Raw genomic sequence first — 21159 nt, forward strand, 5'->3', positions numbered from 1 at the left:
TAAAACTGCTTCGGGTCTCAGTACGAAAGACAAGCTTTTTTCCCCTTTCCATCCTGTCACTATCTTCCTAAGTAATAGTCAATATATATCAATACTTGCATTGATGTAGCACCTCATGATCTTGTGCCTTCAGTTATGTAAAATTTTTTGAAAGGTGGTCATTGTTCTAATGAGAAAAAGGCAACTAATTTGCATTTGCAAGCAAATAGTGGCCAGATAATCTGATATTTTCTGAAGAGCCATAGAATAGAATCCCTACAGTACAGAAACAGGACATTCAGCCCAACAATGACTCTCCAAAGAACATCCATATTGGACTCACCCCCCTGCCTATCCCTGTATTTCCCATGTCTAATGCACCTAATCTACACATCCCTGGACAGTATGAGCAATTAAGCATATCCAATCCACCTACCCTGCACATCTTTGGACAGTGGGAGGAAACCTGAGCACCTAGAGGAAACCTACACAGACATGGGGAGAATGTGTAAACTCCACACAGATGGTCACCCAAGTTTGGGATTGAGCCCAGGTCCTTGGTGCTGTGAGGCAGTTGTACTAACCACTAAAACACCGTGTTTTAGCTTTTAGGAGATTGAACCCACAACTTTCCAACTCAGGGAATTATGTGGTGTCTACTGAGCTATTACTGTCACTGGAGATGAAATGTTAATTCTCCCTTTCTCTCCACAGGTACTGCCAGTTCTGCTGAGTTTCTCCAGCAATTTCTGTTTTTGTTTCAGATTTTCAGTATACGCAGTTGTAGGTGTTATGATATTGTGATGTTTGTTTAAGTATAAATAATTCAGCAGGACACCAGTGCGAACGACCCTTCTCTGTCCACCTGTGAGGGAAGAAGAGGCCTTGCTTTAAAGTCTGGTCCAAAGGACGAAACACTACCTTAGTACTTCACTGAAGTGTTAACCTATATTGTGGGCTCGTGTTTCTGGAATGGCCTTAGACCCACATTGTTCAGACTCAAACAGGAATGCTACCCACAGAGCCAAGCTGACTCTCACCATCTTATTGTGCAATCATTTACACAAGTGCCAATGTAGTGAAACTTGGAAGAAGCCAAGGTTTTTTCTCCCCAGGGTAAGGGAGTCCAGAATTAGAGAGCATAGTTTTAAGGTTAGGTTGGGGGTGGGGGGGAAGATCTAAAAGGAACTGGAGGGGTAACTTTTTCACACAGAGGGTGGTGCATGTATGGAACAAGCTGCCAAAGGAATTGATAGAGGCGAGTCCAATTACAACATTGAAAAGACAGGTACATGGATAGGAAAGATTTACAGGGATATGGAAAAAACGCAGGCAAATGGGAATAATTCACTTTAGGAAACATGGTCAGCATGGACAAGTTGGGCCAAAGGGTCTGTTTCTGTGGTGTATGACTCTATAAAGTCAAAGGCAAAACCCATTTGACTCACTTTTTGCTCGATTTCCAAAATCCCTTCCAGGCTCTCCTGACATGCTAGTTTCCCGATGACTGGATTCATTGTATCTGCAGTTACACAATATTATGGTTTCATGCTCCATTTCAACTGTCTTTGCCTTACTCATGGAAAGTTTTTGCTTCCCCCCAATAACTTGCTGATTAGTTGCCCATTGTCCAAGTAACCGGTAAAATTAGCCAATTTAAACCACGATGTCATGGGAAATCATTCCAACTGGATTGCAGCACGACCAGAAGAGACATAAAATTGGGTCTGGCTAAATTCAAAGGATGCATGGCCAAGCATGTTGCTGATGGGAAGGTTCTGGGAACAAGATCACCCAGACCAAGCTAAAGGTAATCACTTCAAATCAGGGAACATCGTACCCCAATGAGGGATGTCAGTGTTAATCCTGCGGCATTCCTCCACTCACCATTGAGCAGAAAGAATAAGTTGCTAAACTGTCTTTGCTGAGGCTTATTTTATCCTCGGCATGCTTCTAATTGCATTTGCCATGATTTAAATTTCTGTTTGGACATCATCTAGGAGCTGATATCTTGACTTAAATTTAACCCCTTCCTCCCTCAAAGGCAGTAGAAGGGTCAGAGAGAAAATAACTTGCTGGTGCCAAGCAACCTTCCTTCAACCCAACCACTACTGGCCAGGCACTCCAACTACCCAAGAATTGGCCAAGAGTCTGTGTATTTTTAGAATAAGGTCCTACTATTGAGAGAGGCACGGCCCTCCAGTTCCACACTGTGTTATCTCTGACTCCAGCATCGGCAGTTTTTAACTATCTCTGACCTTTACAGCTATGGAGTTTTATGGATTCTTCCCATTACTGGGCCCTTGTTAGTGTCAGTAACTGGTTAAATCTATTCCTGGAAGTTCCATCCCACACTACAGTCACTAGTGGCCTCTTTATGACACACTGCTTTCCTATCCCAATAGGAAAGCAAAACAATCTCATTACCCAATTGGATGATGTTTACTTGTCAGCTAAATAGCCTTTTTATCAGTTTTTCAATATTTTTACATCCAGTGAAGAGAAAGTGACAATAAGTATTTTCCATTGTTCCTATGATTTTGCTGCAGACAGTGGGGCCCTGGAGATCGATTTTTATCTCTCGAAGGCTCCAATTCTGGACGGTTGTTAACCCTCACCCTGATATGGGATAACTCCTGTGTGATGTCCTGTGTTAGAATAACAGACTGTAGCCAACATCAATTAATGGTATTGGGTGACAGAGAGAGGTCATAGCTGTCTGGAATGATCAGTTCAAATTATTTTAAAACATAGCACGGTGAGGTGATTCTGTGAATCATTGCCAAGTAGAAATTCAAGGTTTCTTTAATGCAAATTAATGGTGTGGCACTTCTACCAATCGATGTGTGAAGACCATTAGAGAAAATAAAAATTCATCTTCTACATTCTTGTTTTCTACATTACTTATCCCAGATTTGATACATTCCTTCCAAGAGAAAAGCAAAACTGCTCGTACCAGTTCAGTTAGTGGTTAGGAAAGCAAATGCAACGTTAGCATTAATTTCAAGAGGGCTAGTACAGAAGAGTAGATGTATTGCTGAGGCTGTATTACGCACTGGTCAGACCACATTTGGAACATTCTGAGCCATTTTGGGCCCCATATCTAAAGCAAGATGTCCTTACACTGGAAGGAATCCAAAAGAGGTTTACAAGAATGATCCTGGGGATGAAGGGCTGTCATATGAGGACAGTGAGTGCCCAGTCTATTCTCGAAGGAGTTTAGAAAAAAGATGGGCGGGGGTGAATCTCATTGAAACTTACAGAATACTGAGAAGTTGGGATAGAGTAGGCATGCAGAAGGTGTTTCCACAGCAGGAGAGTCTAGGGCTCAGTCTTAGAACTGAGATGAGGATGGATTTCTGTAACCAGAAGGTGGCTAATCTGTGGAACTCATTGCAACAGAGGTCTGTGGAGACCAGGTCATTGAGTGTATTTAAGACAGAGATAGGTAGAGTCTGGATTGGTAAGGGGATCGGGGGTTATGGAGAGAAAGCAGGAGAATGAGGTTGGGAAACATATCAGTCATGACCAAATGGCAGAGCTGACTCAACGGGCTGAATGGCCTAATTCTGTTCCTATGTCTTATGGACTAATGGTCTTATTGTAGATTAAAATAATCTTAAACATTTCTTAACTTTTTTAAAGAGAAAGACAACACTAATGACAAAAATGAAAACATGCTTAAGCACTTAGAAATGTAAGTTTCATGAATGTGGCTTCTCTTGATTTAAGTTTGCGAACAATTACAAAAATAGTCTGAGACCGAAGGTAGAAATTATTTCCTCTGATCAAAAATACCCAGAACCAGAAAACATAACCATAAAACTAAAGCTAGTTCATTTACAACTGAAATCAGGAAGTACCTCTTCATAAAAGGGAAGGAAAATCTGGAAGTCTCATCGCCTACCATGCTATGGAAGCTGAGGGGTTTGCAGTTTTCAAGACTGAGGTTTATTGCCTGGGATTTTCCAATCTGTGCACCCACCACCATCACAAATGGATGCCTATCGGGCACTGAAGAGGTCACCAAGCTGAATATTAGCTCATCACATCCTGGTGCAGTAATGGTGCCGCTGGTCCAACAATGCTGAAGTCCAGGAACAGCAGGGCAAGGACTTTGCAGAGGTGGAGGTGAGGACTGCAGGGAATGGGGGTGTGGGGGTAGGAACCCAAACCTCGCACTCCATCCATTTCTCCATTCAGGCTAGATGAGGTCAGATCCAGTCCCGATGCCAACCCAGCAAGCAGGCAACTTTCTTTCAGTCGTTAGAAAGGCTGCCACTGTTCATGCCTGCAGGAGGCAGAGTCAATCATAGCACTGGCATTAAATGACTACTGAAGAGTTGCAATTGGCAAGGAAGGAAAGTCAAGCTTGGGTCTCCCCACTCAGAATTTAATTTCTGTGGTGACCGGAAGGCAATGAGTATTTCCCTGATGCACACATCCAATTACTCTTTGTTTCTACCACCTTCCCTGCCACTTTTCAGGAGATAAAAATTCAACCCAATGAGTTTTGATTATTAGGTAAGGGGATCAATGCATATTAGCAAAAGCAGGTAAATGAAGTTTAGCAAGGGACAGACTGAAGGAGCTGAAAGATCTATTCCAGTTTCTACTTTTCTAAGTAACCCAATCGTGACACAAAAATTTCTATCAGTCACTCCTTGGTCCCACGCTGTTCCTATTTTTAATTGTATCTCCAAATAAAAAGACAGACCTGACCATTTGGCATTGCATCGAGGGCCCCATCTCTTATTCATTCATTCCTTTTCAATTCAAAACCCCATTCAACAGCCTTCCACCACAGGTTCCTGGGATAAACAAGCTTTTCTCATTTTTCATGCACTTGTGCTCTGTTTCGATGTAATATAGAGATTTTCATCCCACTTACGATCCAAACTGACCTACTGACTAATTCATTTCACTGGAGATCTTTGGCTTTCTCTGGCTATTAGTTGCCATCACTGTCTTTGATAGAAGAGGGATTCAAACTTCTGGCCTCCAAGGTCCACTGTTGCAGGGCCCATTTCAGTTCATTAATGAGGGAGGGTGAATGAAAGTGTTTGTTCTCACCTGCTCTGATTTGATCGGTTCTGTGGTTGTGAAGATGTCTGAATAGTGCTGTCTTTCAAAAACTCTGTCTAACACTTCTAACTGCTGCTGTGTGAAGAGTTCGCCCCTCATTTGTTTCCGCAGAAAATCCCGGCTCGGATGGGAGTGTCCGTTTTGCATGGGGTTTTCCTGAGCACCTTGACAAAACAGACACAGAGAGGCATTTAGCATTTAGTTAAAAAACCCAAGAGAGAAAACAGAGCTGGACACATTGATGGGCTATTTGACATTTCTACTTTAGACGCTGCCAAGGAAAATCTTTGAGCCTTATACAGTAGAATGGATTTACTTAAGCTACGAGAAGGAGATAGTGAAACATTTGAAGGAGCTCTTAAACATGTCTGTAAAATATTGAAATGTATCCTCAATCCAGCAGGTTTAATTTTCAGTATCAAATATGCAAATGCTTTGAAGCATTTAGCAGCTGGAAAGATCATTTCTATTGCTAAATATTATACAGCACAGTTTGAGAAATATGACGAACAACAGGAGGCTTCAACACTGGCAGTGAATGAATTAAAGGAACCATAATATTACTGTTTCTTTACATGCAATATAAAAATAGTCAGCAGACGCCTACAAGGCATTCACTTTCATATTTCCAGTTCTTCATTTCTCTCATCTGAATAAACTTTCACATCCCACCTTTCTTTTCAGCCTCCAAGCATCTAAAGACTTTTTTTTGTTCAAAAGTCTTCTGGCACAAAAAAAACCAATGATCTAATTTTGTACATTATCAAACAAAACAGCCCTCTCTTCCCCAATCCATCCCACAACCAGAACAAAAAAAATAAATTCTAAAGGCAGAATAAAAATCAAAATTTATGATTATATTTTAGCTATATATTTATTGCACAAATTTTGAAGAAAATCATTATATTTCCTCCAAGATAGTTACAGTTTCTCCGTAAATCAACCTGACTAAAAGATAAATCAACAGAGTTCCAAAAATACTTTTCATTTGTCCAAGATATCAGCCCATTTCAGTCATACTGATGGAGTTTCAGCTCTGTCTCCATTATAGTGAAGACAGCTGGAGTCAGGGGCTGCCTAGAGTAGATTATATTCCCTATAAGATGGTCACCGATATATGATCTTCAACCTCTATTGATTGACCAATTTCACAAGCAAAGACTGGTGAAATGAAGCTGAAATGAACATCATGCTTTAACTCATTGAACCTATCAGCCCTGACTTAATCTGGCTGTCCACTCTCTTTGATAGAATTCAATTGATCAATCATGTTTTGGTGATAGTACCATTTCACTGGCTTATTGCTTCTTCATTTCAAAGCTTGACCTGTAAGATACATTTGGACGAGCTCCATACTCCTTGGATATACAGAGATCAGCTACTTCAATACACACCTTTAATGATACATGTGCCCATTTACAGTACAGCGGCTGGATCTGCCTGATCTTCAGACACTACCTCACATTTTTACTTTAATAAAATAATGAGTTCGTTTTCATTTTCTCTTCAGTTGTGTTTTCAAAAGGAGCCCTGTAGTCAGGTGATCACAATCAATCACGTACATCCTAATATCCAAGAGCTCAACTCCAAATAGTGATTGCCTTCCAAAACAAATGTGCTGAATTTTTCTCCTCTCTCTGTCATACCACTTCATCAAACATTTGATTATACAAACTTGAATCTAACCAAGGCTACATGGATTCATTGCATGAGGCGCTTAAACTTCTGATTAACACAGTCACATGCATATGACATTCTACATTTCCAGTCACTTCAATCACACGGAACTACTTAATGAAATACTCCACACCACTAGCGAGCTCAGACTCAAGAGCTTCAAAAACTGCAGGGAGTCCACAGTCTCCATTCACATATTCTTCATTGAAGCATAAAGTTTTTAATGGTAGAGGCAATAAAGTGGGATGAAACAATTAACTTTTTCAATTTATAATTCATACAGACATCATCTTTAGCAAGTTTCTTAATTATAATTTAGTGTGGCACATTGCAGCAGTATATTGGTGTAACATGGTAGTATGCTATAGACTGGTAGAAAACTGAGCTGCAAATTTGATTTGTCAAAGAGTTGAGTTTAAACCAACTAAATGGATGAAGGCAATCAGTAAAATAAAAATCCTCTCTCCATTAAAGAAGAGGTCCATGCTAACAAAACAATTTTATTCTGTTAGAGAACAGCACTTAATTATTTAGTGTAATTTCCAAATATTAAAGATCCAAACTTAAAGGCTTCAGAACATTCCAAGGTGCTTTATAGTTGCTGAAGTGCTACTGAAGTCCAGTCACTGCTGTAATGAAGGGATATTTGTTCAACTGATCATGATTTTTGATATTCACTTTGCTGCAGGTATAGTCAAAAACTCGAATGAAACAACCAAGTATCATCATTATCAGGGAAACAACAGTGAAGGGAAAATTTTGTCTGACCACTGTGAGTTAATAACATTTTGAATATAGTGGAGAAATTTCCCGAGTTTGTTACTCCTGCAGGATTATTAAAGCTTTCTATTAGTACATGTTTAGCCACAGATTTGCTCAGGCTATGAACAGAGCTATGTTTACTAATAACATAAGCATATAACAGAAGAAAACCACTTGTCCCAAATTGGAAATAGTCCCAGTTTCCACCTCATCCATATGACTTAACTATATCAGCATTTCTTCACTGTCACTCTGGGTCAAAGTGGAACCCCGTATCTAACAGCTTTGTGGAGTACATATTCCACATGGACTGCAACTTCAAGAATGAGGATCAGGGCTATCTGCTTAAAGACAATAAATTTTGGCTTGGCCAGGGCAGCCCACAAACCATGCAGGAATTTTAAAAATTACCATATTGGGACAACGGTAATTCCTTTGTGAAGTTTTCAAATAAGCTGTTAAATTGAAGTCTACCTGCCTTCCCATTTGGTTGTAATATCTCCCAATGCACTACTCAAAGTGGAGCATAAGGGTTCTCTGATGTTGTGGCCATCAACTATACCTGAGCTAACGTAATGAAAGCAAATTGTCTAAATTCGCAGTGCTATTTTATGGGATCTTGCTGTGTACAAATTGACTGCCATTTTTCCTACATTACACCAAATGCACTTCACAAGTTCTTCCTTGGTTGCAATGCACTTTGTGTCATTCCAATGTTATGGAAGTTATCTTGTAAATGCAAGTCTTTCCCTTGTGACAAGATTCTAATGTCCTATAGCACTTCTTTCGGCAAACAATGAGCTGAGGAGCGGCAGATGGAGTTTAATTTAGATAAATGTGAGGTATTCCATTTTGGTAACACAAACAAGGGCACAACTTATACAATTAATGGTAGGGTCCTGGGGAGGGTTGTCTCACAGGCAGACCGAGGGGTTTAGGTACTTCATTTTTGGAGATTTGCATCACAGGTAGACAAGATGGTTAAGGAGACATTTAGCACACTTCCCTTCACTGCTCAGACCTTTGAGTGTAGGATTTGGTATGTCATGTTGAGGCTGTACAGGGTATTGCCGAGCCCAGAACTGTATGCAGTTCTGGGTGTCCGGTTATAGGAAGGATATTATTAAACTTTGGAGGGTTCAGAAAACATTTGCCAGGATGTTGCTGGGAATAGAGGGTTTGAGTTATAAAAATAGGCAGGATAGGCTGGGACCTATGTCACTGGAGCATTGAAGGTTGAGGGGTGATCTTATAGAGGTTTATAAAATCATGAAGGGCATAGATAAGATGACTAGCAAAGATCTTTTCTCTGAAGTGGGGGATTTCAAAACTAGAGGGCATATTTTTAAGGTCAGTGGAGAAATATTTAAAAAGGACATGAAGGGCAACAGCGGCATGGACTGGTTCGACCAAAGGGTCTGTTTCCACATTGTCTGACTCAATGTCTCTAAACTCAGAGCAACACATCTGTGGTGAAATTCTTATCACATTGTGAAATAAAACCAGTGAAAATTCACAAGGAGCCATTGCGTATACCCTGCATAGCAATGGAAATCGGTGCATCCCTAGTCATGAAATGGCAACATTTCTGTCCCAATTCCTTTAACTTAAATAAATCATTGCATGGAAAACTCTTTTGGGAGGAGTATATCACATGTTTCCAGCAGGACAGGTTTAAAATGAAAAGCAGGAATTCTCTCACATTCCCTGTAGCAGGAAGCCTCTCATCAATTCTAAGAACAAAGTACCTATCAGGCTAAGCTGGCTATTTGCTAAGCTCCAAAATACTGCTTTCTCCATGAACTTGTCAGCATTTATAATTGTTTAACTCATGATATAGCAAAATACTAAACTGAATAAGCGGTAATAACAAAGGTTTCTTTATAAATGGAGAAGCTACTTAAGATGAATTTATTCATTTTTCTACCCGATGAGCTTATTATTAATTTGTCACAGTCTGAAACTAAAATCACTACAATCTAGGCAAAACATTATAACTCTCTAAAATGTTGTTTTGCAATCTGCTGTACTGTTCATTTACTGCATTCTGCTTTCCATAGGCTTAGTTATGGACAGGTCAAATACTGTTCATGAGAGCTGCTATAAAGGCAATCCATCAAATCACTCCACCTCCTCATCTACTGCAATTTAAAAATGTAGGACTGAATCACTTAACTTTATTGACACTTCATTTGCCAAACACTCCCAATACATGTGGATCATCTGGTGCTTTGCCCAGCTGTAGTCGCAGACTTAACACATCCCTTGAGCCCAGAGAAGCTGGCATCAGTTGTTGCCATAACAAACTCAATTGTTCTCGGCCGTGCTCAAGCAAATAGAGTCATTAATTACATTCTCTCAACTGCTGTTGGCTGAAACAGCAATCAGTGTGAGACTGTTCATTGCTTTCTCTCAGGGAGCACAGACACATGCAGGAAAAATAAACTGCAACATGAACAGAACCCCACTGACTCGACAGTGCTGTGCTGTGCACAATAACTGCTGTCACTCTGATCCTGGGGGTTCAGCCACATTTATTTGCACTGAAACTGCGAGGTAGGGAAGGGATCACATTAAGAGATCATTTTTATCTCATAACGTCAATTTACTTACACTGATTGACTTCCTACCTTCAAAAATCAATTAAATTGCAAATGTCTTTTAAAGGGTCAACCCCTTTCTCCTTCCTTATTGTTGTTCCAACATAATTTGATTTATTTTCCTTTCCAAACCATGAAGGAAGATCTATTTCTTTTGGAGGTCATGGTTACATTTGTTCCTATACTTAAACTCTACTGACTTACACAATCAGCACTGATAGTCAAGTATTATCAAACAGAAATGTTCCTTCAACACAGCACTGTAACCATTTGTTTTGTTTCAGAAGATTATTCTGCCCTCAATTATTATTATTTCCTCTTGCCTTTGTTTCCAAGTTGAACAAATTCTCGGAGGTTCACTTGAACCTAAACGCTAACTCTGTATTCTCTCCACAGATGTTGCCAGATCTGCTGAGCTTTTCCGGCTCTTTCTGTTTAGGTTTCTGATTTGATTCTGAAACTGGTATCTGCAGTTTGTTTTTCTGTTTTTATATGAACAAATTGTCTAACTAGTTTAAAAGCTGCAGGGTTTTTTTCCCCATTTCCCTTCCCTTCTTGTCTCAGGATTTCTATAAAATTGTGAATGGTGCGAATCAATTCCCACTGAATTGGTGGAATTAACAATTTGAGCATTTCAATTTCTTTGAATTATTTGCATGCTTTTCTATAAGTGATTTCTTGCCTTTGTACTGTATTGCAAAAGTTCTCACAAGCCAACCTCAGCAAGTTGAAATGTCCTTGGCACAGTCAATTGCCATCTAGTCAGTTCCACATAGTTTGTTGAAGATGTGGTTGTGACAGTCTAAGGAGCACTCATGCCTCCTTCGGGCAATGTGCAATCTGCAATCTAGTTTCTTTCAGATAAGTTGGCAATAGTACCTTCAAGTGGTAACCCTAGGACTCAAACTTGATAAGCTGGTAGAATTGTACAGTTGGAAGAGGCTCATGTGAGGCACTAAGAACAGCATAGAACAGTTGGTCCAAGGTCCTGTTTTGTGTTGTCACTTCTACACAAATGGCTGGTTGCTGCTCTATACCACACGTCTCGGGAGCTATTAAACATATCATTTTCATCATATATCTGTTTTAATATTCTGTCTATAATATTAATTCCTTGCATCTTCACATTTCAATCACCATCTTACTGAATGGTAAAACAGATTTGAGGGCCTACTTCTACTCCTATTTACGATTGTGCTTGGTAATGTACAAATCATTGACAAAATAGAATTCCATGAAATGATGGACCATCATATTTCCCAGGAAAGCAGAATGTGCAGGTCCCCAGGGTCAAACTTTACTGAAGAAGTTTACTTAAATTTTATGAAACTAAATGAAAGAGACCTTGCAGCTGGAAAATCTTTGGAGGTGTTCCTGCTGTTATTGCCCCCGTCAGTGCAGAGAGCAGATAGTCTATCAGGGCTGTACTGCCTACTCACATCAATTCTACCAGCTTATCAAGTGAGGATGGAAAGGCACACACTCAGAAACGGCATGGCGTCTGATGGACTCCTCACTTCCTAGCAATAACTAGGCCCAGGAGCCCAGTTCCACACCCTCATTTCACTCACCACTTCTTTATCCCAACCTCCCTGCTTATTCCCTCCTAGTCTTAGGGAGAGATGATAACATATTGGTGTTATGACTGAACCAGGACCCAGAGACCCAGACCAGAGCTCTGAGGACACAGAGCTGTGCCCACTAGAGCTGCTGATGAAATTTAAATTCAATTTGCTTTTAAAACACCAGAATTGAAAACTAGTTTCAGTAATGGTGACAATGAAAAGGCCATCAATTGTTGCAAAAACCCATCTTGTTCATGAATGCACTTCAAGGAAAGAAATCTGCCATCCTTTTCTGGTTTCGCCTCCATGTGACTCCAGACCCAGAGCAATATGTTTGACTTTCAACTGCCCTTTGAAATGGCTCTAGCAAAATGCTCAGTTCAAGGGCAATTAGGGATGAACAACAAATGCTGGTCTTGCTGGTGATGCCTTCATTCCATGAAAGAATAAACCAGCATGGTGTCTCAATGGTTAGCACTACTGCCTCATAGCACCAGGGACCCGGGTTCGATTCCACTCACGGGTGACCGCCTGGTGGAGTTTGTACATTCTCCCTATCTCTGTGTGGGTTTGCTCTGGTTTCCAACCAGAATCCAAAGATGTGCAGGCTAGATGGACTGGCCATGGGAAACTCAGAGTTACAGAGATGGGATAGCTCTGGGTGAGATGGTCTTCGGAGTGTCAGTGTGGACTCAAGGGGCTGAATGTCCTGCTTCCACACTGTTGGGGTTCTATGAATTAGTAAACTCCTTGTTTACCTTCTGACTCACTGCTTCCCTCTCCCAACATTCATAATCCCAAGCCCCTTCAAATTTGCCACCTTGCTTGCTCAAAGGAACAGGAGAGGGCCAGAAAGGAGCGAGAGCATGAGAAGCTCAGGGGAAGGAGGCAGTCAGCAGTTGATAGTAAGTGCAGCAAGACAGAAGCAGTGCCTGGGAGGGAGAAGGAAGTGGGTGTATGGAGTGAATGGGCCAGTTAGTATGTGATGGGAATTGATGAGTGGGAGGTGGAAACAGCAAGTATAAAGAAAATAGGAGTAGTAGTGGTTTGCTTGTAAATGTAGGAAGTGGAGAAAAAAAGACATTTGGCCCACATAGATTCTGCACAGGCAACAGGTTTTTAACATAAGAATTACAGCTGGCATGTCGTGAGGATGACAAGAGGAGTCTACAAAGGGATAGAGCCAGGTTGAGTGAATGGCCGTAAATTTGGCAGATTGAGTATAATGTGGGAAAACGTAGGATTATGCACCTTAGCTGAAGAGCTGAATATTACTTAAATGGAGAAAGACTGTGGAAAGTTGTGGAGGCATCTGGGACTCCTTATGCATGAAACACAAAAGGCTAGCATTCAATTTCAGCAGGTAATAGGGAAGGCAAATGGAATGTTGGCCTCTATTTCAAAAGAAATGAAATATAAAAATAGGGGAAAAAAACAGAAGTTGCTGGAAAAGCTCAGCAGATCTGGCAGCACCTGTGAAGAGAAAATCAGAGTTAACGTTTCAGGTCTGGTGACCCTTTTTCAGAACTGATTTTCTTATTTTCTGATTTTTCTCTTCATAGATGTTGCCAGAACTGCTGAGCTTTTCATTTTTGTTCCTGATTTAAAGCATCTGCAGTTCTTTTGGTTTTTATAAAAATAGAGAGCTCTTGCTAAGACTATACAAATCACTAGTCAGGTCACACCCAGAATACAGTAACAGTTTTGATCCCCTTAACTTAAGGGAAGATACACTGGTATTGGAGGCAGTCTAGAGCAGATACACTAGGTTGATCCCAGATAGAGATACTTTCTTGGGAGGAAAGGTAGAGCAGGTTTGGCTTGTAGTCTTTGAAGTTTAGAAGAATGAGAGAAGTCCTTATTGAAACATATAGGAATCTTTGGGAAGTTGACAGGTCAGATGTGAAGAGATTGTTTTCTCTTATAGAAGAGTCTGGGACCAGATGACAGAGATGAGAAGGAATTTCTTCCCTCAAAGGTAGTGATTCGGTGAAATTCTTTACTGCAGAGGACTGCTGTAGGTGGATCATCAAGCATATCTAAGGCTGAAATAGACATGTGTTTAATCAGTGAGGGAACCAAGGTTTGCAGAAAAGTGGTGAGGATCAGATTAGTTATAATCTCATTGAATGGAGAAGATGGTTCGATGGGCTGAATGGTCTACTTCTGCTCCTATGCTTTATGGTTTTTAGGAACATAGACCATCTTATTAATTTTGTTATTGGCCAAGTGATTTTCATTGTATTCATTTTATGTGGTGATTTACATTTTGTATGTTTTTACTTATCACACCATTTTTAGGAACACATTAGGAGTGCTAAAGGAGAGATAGCTGTATTACATTAAGATTTTCTTTTTGCCCCTTAACCCCTGGATCAACAGTCACTCTGAAGGCACATCAGAAGTCATTATCATTGGGGGAGATAGATTAGGGGTGTTCTAGTACTGTCACTGGGCCAGTAATCCAAAGGCCCAGGCTAATACCCTGGGGACAGAGGTTCAAATCCCGACATGGCACCTGGGGGAATATAAATTCAATTCATAAATTAACCTGGATTTGCAACAGAGTCTCAGTATTGGTGATCATGTTAACAGTTGATTGTCATAAAGTCTCATCTGGTTCACTGCTACAATTTAGGAAAGAAAGTCTGCCTTTTAAGACAGATAGGCTTTACTTGTGACTCCAGAGCTATAGTGGCAAGTTTGACTCTTGGCTGTCCCCTGGAATGGCCCGAGCAAGACACTCAGTTCAAAGTCAGTCTGGCATGGGCAATAAAGGCTACACTTGTCAGTGACACTCACAAACCATGAAAGAATAAGAAGACAATATAATCACAACTCCATTTCTCTGTAAATATGCAAAATTTAGACAGTACATTTGCTTGATACCAACTAATTGGTGCAGAGTTTTAATACATTTCTTTCAAAATGTTCAAAAGCAGTGCATTAAATTAGCTTCACGATTTAATATATAACAGTATAACTATGTCAACTTATCAACTTACTGTCAGTCCTTGCCCTAGCCGATGAAAATGTCCTCTGCAAAAGGAAAAATCATCCCATGAGGTTCTATTAGTTATACACTAATGATCCAATTCTAAAAAGATCTCAGTTGATACTCAAGATTTTCCAGGAGGACTAACAGCCCATTAGTGCACAGTGGGAAATACTTGTTATTTTTATAACCACTCATCTTCATAACAAAATTGGAGGCTCAGTGGTTACCACTGCTTCCTCACGGCACCAAGGACACAAGTTTGATTCCAGACGCGGGTGACTATCTGTATGGAGTTTGCACATTCTCCCCATGTCTGTGTGGGTTTCTGCCAGGTGGTCCAGTTTCCTCCCACAATCCAAAGATATGCAAGTTAGGTGAATTCACCATGCTAATAGTGTCCGGGAATGTGTAGGATAGATGGGTTACCCATGGGAAATCCAGGATTACAGGGATAGAGTAGGTCAAGGTGGGATGTTATTCAGAGGGTCAGTGTGGACTCAATGGGCCAAATGGTCTGCTTCCACACTTCAGGGATTATATAATTCTATGAAAATTCAAATCTTTCCAAAAACGTTTGCAAGAATGCCCATAGGGGTGACAGCTAGACATTAGGTCTAATCTTCCTCTGATATTATTTTGTAACTTAGGAAAAGATCATGGTGAATGTTTTGGGAAACTAGGGGACATTTTATACAGAGTAAAACAAAAAATGCTGATAGCACTAAACAAGTCTGACCTTATCTGCTGAGAGAGAAAAACGGAGCTAATGCTTCATTAACACATATGCAAATCTAGGACAAGTTAAAAATGCTAGAATGTGAAATGGGGATGGGGAAAAACAAACAGAAGGGAAGGTCCTTGATGAAGTAGTTGTTGGGAACATCCATGCTGCAATCATGATCCAGTGTTTAAGGTGGTTTGTCTTTTTAATTCTCTACTGCTAACATCAGTCCTTTGCTTGCTGTCGAATTATAGAACAGCCTCTCATCTCTCCGTTAGGATTTCACAGCTTCCACAGCCAACACTGAGTTCAATAATTACAGGCTGGTATTTAATTCCCCCCGACCTGTTTCTTTGTAGATTTTGGTCTAAATATTGTTTTATCCATTGTTCCCTTCTGCTGACTAGTGTTTATTATTTTCCTACCTACACCTGCTCTAATTATATCTTTTATTCCTTTACTTGTCCCATTACCTTCAACTCTTTTGACTTTTACACGAGTCCCATTTTTTGCAGTAGAGGGGGTCTAGATTATTTATACTTTACATAAATGGTTTGGATGAAGAGAGTGAGGTATGTGAAATAACTCCACCAAGACAGGTTTCCTGTCACCAAGACATCCTTTATGAACATGTGGAGAGTCCTTGACACTGATCCAGCTCCCTCAGAACCAGCTCTCAGAGTGAACATAACTGACACTCCAGTTTATATCTGTCAGCCAGGGCTCCCTGATTGGACCAGATTAACAGCCCCAATCAGGAAACTCACATTCTATGAAGTCCATGTGGCTGACCTTGTTACAATCACTATATCTCTCCCCCACTGGGTCCCAGGACATAGGCCTGTTCTTTTTTTTTTGTAGCTCCTTCTGGGGCATTTTAGCACCAGATCAGTTCCGCCATTCTGCCTTGGGTAGGGGTGGTGTGTAAAGCACAGTTCTTGTGCCTGGAGCATCTCAGAAGAAATTCATTCTCTTCTTCAGGTGACAAAGTCATCAAGGTGGCAACATCCACTGTGTCTACCTCACATTCCAAAGTGTCTTCAATGCTACATGGAAAGGAGAGAGCCGACAGATTCTGCCAGTCTCTGAAGATCTGGGCACATTTGGCTCTTGCACCATTTGTGAGTTTGCAGCTTTCATGTGGTCCATGTGCTTGTTCAGGACTGTCACATCTACCTGAACTTCATACATCATTGAACCTGACCTCTTATCAACCATGCAGGGCCATTCCCATGGTTCCTACACAAAACTTTGTCCCCTGAAGTAATCTGTCTCTCTCGCTTAGTGGAGTCTTGTGTCTGGCATTAGCATTCCTGATGTCATTTCACCCTCCTCTCCCTGGGTCCCCGTGAAGATCAGATTTAACCTGGTGCAGAGTCTTCCCCCCATGAGCAATTCTGCTGGAGCTCTCCCTGTAGTTGCATGAGGGGTGGACCTATCATCAAATAGGAACAGGACAGTTTGCTTTTAAGCGAAGCTGCAGGATGTTTCTTTAAGCCTGTGTCCAAAATTTGGACTGCTCTTTCTGCCACACTATTGGATATCAGCTGGTATGGAGCTGCCCTTATGTGCTGAATATCATTCAACTTTAGGAAATATTCAAATTCCCTGTCGGTAAATTGTGGCTCATTATTTGTGACCACCATTTCCGGGGGTCCATGTATTGCAAAAGTTGCACGCAGGTTTTCTATCATCATCCCTTAGTACTCGAGCCCACCATTGAATTCACCCTGAAGCAATGGGTGGCACTACCTTGTCTTCTTTAGGTAGACCTAGCAGAGGTTTGTGGTTTGTTATTATTACAAATTTATGTCTGTAAAGGTATTGGTGGAACTTCCTGACCCCAAATATGACCAAAACCTTCCTTCTCCATCTGGGCGTATTTATGCTGGCCAATTGTAGCCCTAACACACTGCGAATGGCTTTATGGGAAGTGGGGTTTGAATTGTACCCCTCAGTCCCATCTTCAAGAGCCACCAGTCAACCTGATTGGCCACTTGCTTTAGCAGATCCCAGCAACATCACAACCCTGAATATTAGATGGAGAAGAGTCTCAGAGCCTAGGGAATGGGGCTTGTGGATTAGGTTCTGATTGACAAGTTGAAAGATGACATTTTACAGGGGAGGGAGCTTCTCCCAGGTACATGTAAGGTACCCTCCAGAGGATCTAGCTGCCCCCTCATCCCCATTAGCCATTTGGGTTATAAATGCAGCCTTCCAACTCCTGCCCAAAGTGACTTTTAATTGTATTATTAACATGCTGAACTGACTTTTTTTAAATGGAGGAGAATTGCCAATGTTGACCCATTGTTTTATGAAGAATGGGTCATGAGGTGAGTATGATGGTATTGGGCTAGCCAACATCACCTTATTTCACATGGTCCAAAAAGAAATGGTAAAATTCAACCCATTGAATACTTTTAATCATTCCACAAGACCATAAGACCATGAAATGTAGGAGTGGAAGTAAGGCCATTCGGCCCATCAAGTCCACTCCGCCATTTAAATCATGGCTGATGGGCATTTCAACACCACTTCCCTGCACTCTCCCCGTAGCCCTTAATTCCTTCTGAGATCAAGAATTTGTCGATCTCTGCTTTGAAGGCATCCAACGTCCTGGCCTCCACTGCACTCCGTGGCCATGAATTCCACAAGTCCACCACTCTCTGGCTGAAGAAATATCGTCTCATTTCAGTTTTAAATTTACCCCCTCTAATTTTAAGGCTGTGCCCACGGGTCCTAGTCTCCCAACTAACGGAAACAACTTCCTAGCGTCCACCCCTTCTAGAAACCATACATTATCTTGTAAGTTTCTATAAGATTCCCCCCCAACCTTCTAAACTCTAATTAGTGCAATCCCAGAATCCTTAGCCATTCATCATACGTTAAACCTACCATTCCAGGGATCATCCGTGTGAATCTCCGCTGGACACGCTCCAGGGCTAGTATGTCCCTCCTGAGGTGAGGGGCCCAAAATTGGACACAGTATTCTAAATGGGGCCTAACTAGAGCTTTATAAAGCCTCAGAAGCACATCGCTGCTTTTATATTCCAACCCTCTTGAGATAAACGACAACATTACATTCGCTTTCTTAATTACCGACTCTACCTGCAAGTTAACCTTTAGACAATCCTGGACCAACACTCCCAGATCCCTTTGTACTTCTGCTTTGTGAATTTTCTCACCATTTAGAAAATAGTCCATGTCTGTATTCTTTTTGCCAAAATGCAAAACCTCACATTTAATCACATTAAATTTCATCAGCCATTTCCTGGACCACTCTCCTAAACTGTCTAAATCTTTCTGCAGCTTCCCCACCTTCTCAGTACCACCTGCCTGCCCACCTATCTTCGTATCATCGGCAAACTTCGCCAGAATGCCCCCTGTCCCTTCATCTAGATCATTAATATATAAGGTGAACAGCTGCAACCCCAACACTGAACCCTGCACCCTCCTAGATCACGGAAAATGTAACTAGTGGAATGGCTGGACCTATAAAATATATTTTCAAAATAATACTCATTGAAAAGTGCACGCTAATAATGCACCAGAACTATCACAAAGATTACAGCACAATGTAATATTACAAAATATTGTGTCTGCATCCCTTTAATTTTGTTTCAACACAGCAAACACATAACTCTCTCTTATATAAAGAACACCTCACAGTTCATCTTTGAAAGCTCCTTCTGCGACCTTAGCTGGAAACCACATCTAAGCACAGCTAGCAAGATGCAAACCTTTTACTTCAGCTCAGAGCAATTGCACATCTCTGTCAGAATCACCTGCAGAGACTGACAGTAAACAAACTCAGGTATCAGAGTGATTTTTACTTGCGCAATGTGAAGTCATTCTCTGACTGAACACCATCAGTAACCCATTAAAACCTCACCTCAGCATCAGTTTCTGAAGTCAGTGTGTTATGTTTGCACTTCCTTTCTAATGTATAGCTTCAAAGTCTATGTCACAGCCATAATCTCACGTCCGAGAATTTTTGTGTATAGATAAAATCACGACCATGCACTAGTTCAGTTACATCTTAATGGCTTCCCTCCGTCATTGAGAAACAAAGTTCTTGAATGAAGTGTTACCCTTGGGAAAATACCATCAAAATAAACTCCAGTTTCAGGCCCCTTATGTAACCCACACCTACATGGTTGAAAGATTTCAATTACTGGAGAAAATTCCTCAATGGAAAATCCCTTGGAAATGAGCAGTGACACTTCTTAATTCAAATAAGAGGGGGAAAACATTTGCAAACCAGATTTCAAAAAGAAGACGTTATAAAATACAAAGATCCAGCCAGCATCTGTGGAGAGAAGATTGGTTTGGGTATGAACGTTTCAGAGATGGTCCTTTCAATAAACTGAAAGAAGTTTACGTTTCTCTTAAAACTTAATCGCTATATCCACGCGGAGAAAACCAGATTTAGCATGGACTAACTGAATTCATCAGAAGTCCTCTTCACAACTCTGGTATTTATTGAGTAAACACCTTTACAATACACTTTCATTGATGACTGTGCAACTCTGCAAATGCTTAGAAACCTTGACTGTTAAAAGCTCCCCACCATTTTTTTTAGAACCCTGGAATTTTACTGCGGTAGTCATCCATCCATCGTGACTTTGCTGGCTCTCTGAAAGAGCCATTCCAATAGGTTAATTCCTCTGTCCATTCCAGGCATAAGCAGCAACCTAAGGGGATCAATGCTTGCCCAACTTGCAGCTAGGAAGGAAAATAGATCAGAGTTTATTATCTTGTCTGTGCCTCTTTATGGTTCCTACCACTTTTTGCAAGATGGACCGATCAGCACTTAGTAAAATGAAATCACTATATGTAAACATGGAACAGAGTGGTTCATTTCTTCCTGCCACGTCTTATCAGCAAAGAACCCATTTAGCTCCTGTTTTGATACATCCCTCTTACTTAAAATATGAGTGAGCAAGCCAAAGCTCAGTGTATTTCAACACGTTTAATAACTACAATAGTAAATAAAATCACACCATGTCATCACCATTTTTTGGAGGATGTTTTGTTCTTGGAAGTTTGACATGAGCCTTTAAATTTACAGTTCCTTCCAAGATCACAGAAAACCAGCAGTAAATGACTGCCTGGCATTCACTTTTTTGATTTAAGCATGACACACAAAATTTGCATGTTCAATGTCCAAATTGTGAAGCCTGCTGTGGCAAATGCACCTCAAATCTTTCATATTTAAAAACATGCCTTTGGCTTTACATTTATTGTTGAGCAATACACAACCTCTAATCAGGTGCTAATGTTCAGTAGTGAATCAATTAATTTAAAACAAAAATTGTTCATTGCTACACATAGAAATTTGTGGTACCACTAATTTATCATCCTGAAACTATATGCATTAGAAATGCTGCAACTAAAATAAAGAGGAAAAATAGTTATCTATTTAATTTGTATTCTATACATAATGCATTTTTATGCAATAATTTCTTGCGATGTTGAAAGCATTGCTCTGATATTGCATTCTTGACATGTGGCAGAAATACGTTGTAAGCAAAGCTCTCTGTCAATTACAGTGACGTCTGTGACACACTGATGTCACCTCCTTTCATTGTGGCTCAGCCTTTGCATTCATGAGAGAAGAATGTTTTCTTCTTGAGTGACATGAAATGGTGGTAAATGGATAAAAGCAGTCTAAAGTAAGACTCAGTATCTTTTTGTCTGGTTTTGTAAACAAGCTTGAAGCCTTTTCCAGATGTTAAACAGATTTGACTATCATTTTTATTTTGGTCCAGG

The 21159-nt window shown here is 40.6% G+C and overlaps 1 protein-coding gene across 2 annotated transcripts in view; it reads right to left on the reverse strand.

Moving 5' to 3' along the window:
• pax5 (paired box 5) overlaps window positions 1-21159 on the reverse strand; it is a 203017-nt gene that overhangs the window by 117549 nt on the left and 64309 nt on the right. For both annotated transcript variants that reach the window (XM_059643140.1, XM_059643146.1), the window contains one exon: window positions 5053-5228. In XM_059643140.1, coding sequence (XP_059499123.1) covers window positions 5053-5228 — 176 coding nt within the window. The remainder of the gene's footprint in view (window positions 1-5052; window positions 5229-21159) is intronic.

The sequence above is a fragment of the Stegostoma tigrinum genome, chromosome 3, assembly GCF_030684315.1.
Source record: "Stegostoma tigrinum isolate sSteTig4 chromosome 3, sSteTig4.hap1, whole genome shotgun sequence".
Lineage (NCBI taxonomy): Eukaryota > Metazoa > Chordata > Chondrichthyes > Orectolobiformes > Stegostomatidae > Stegostoma > Stegostoma tigrinum.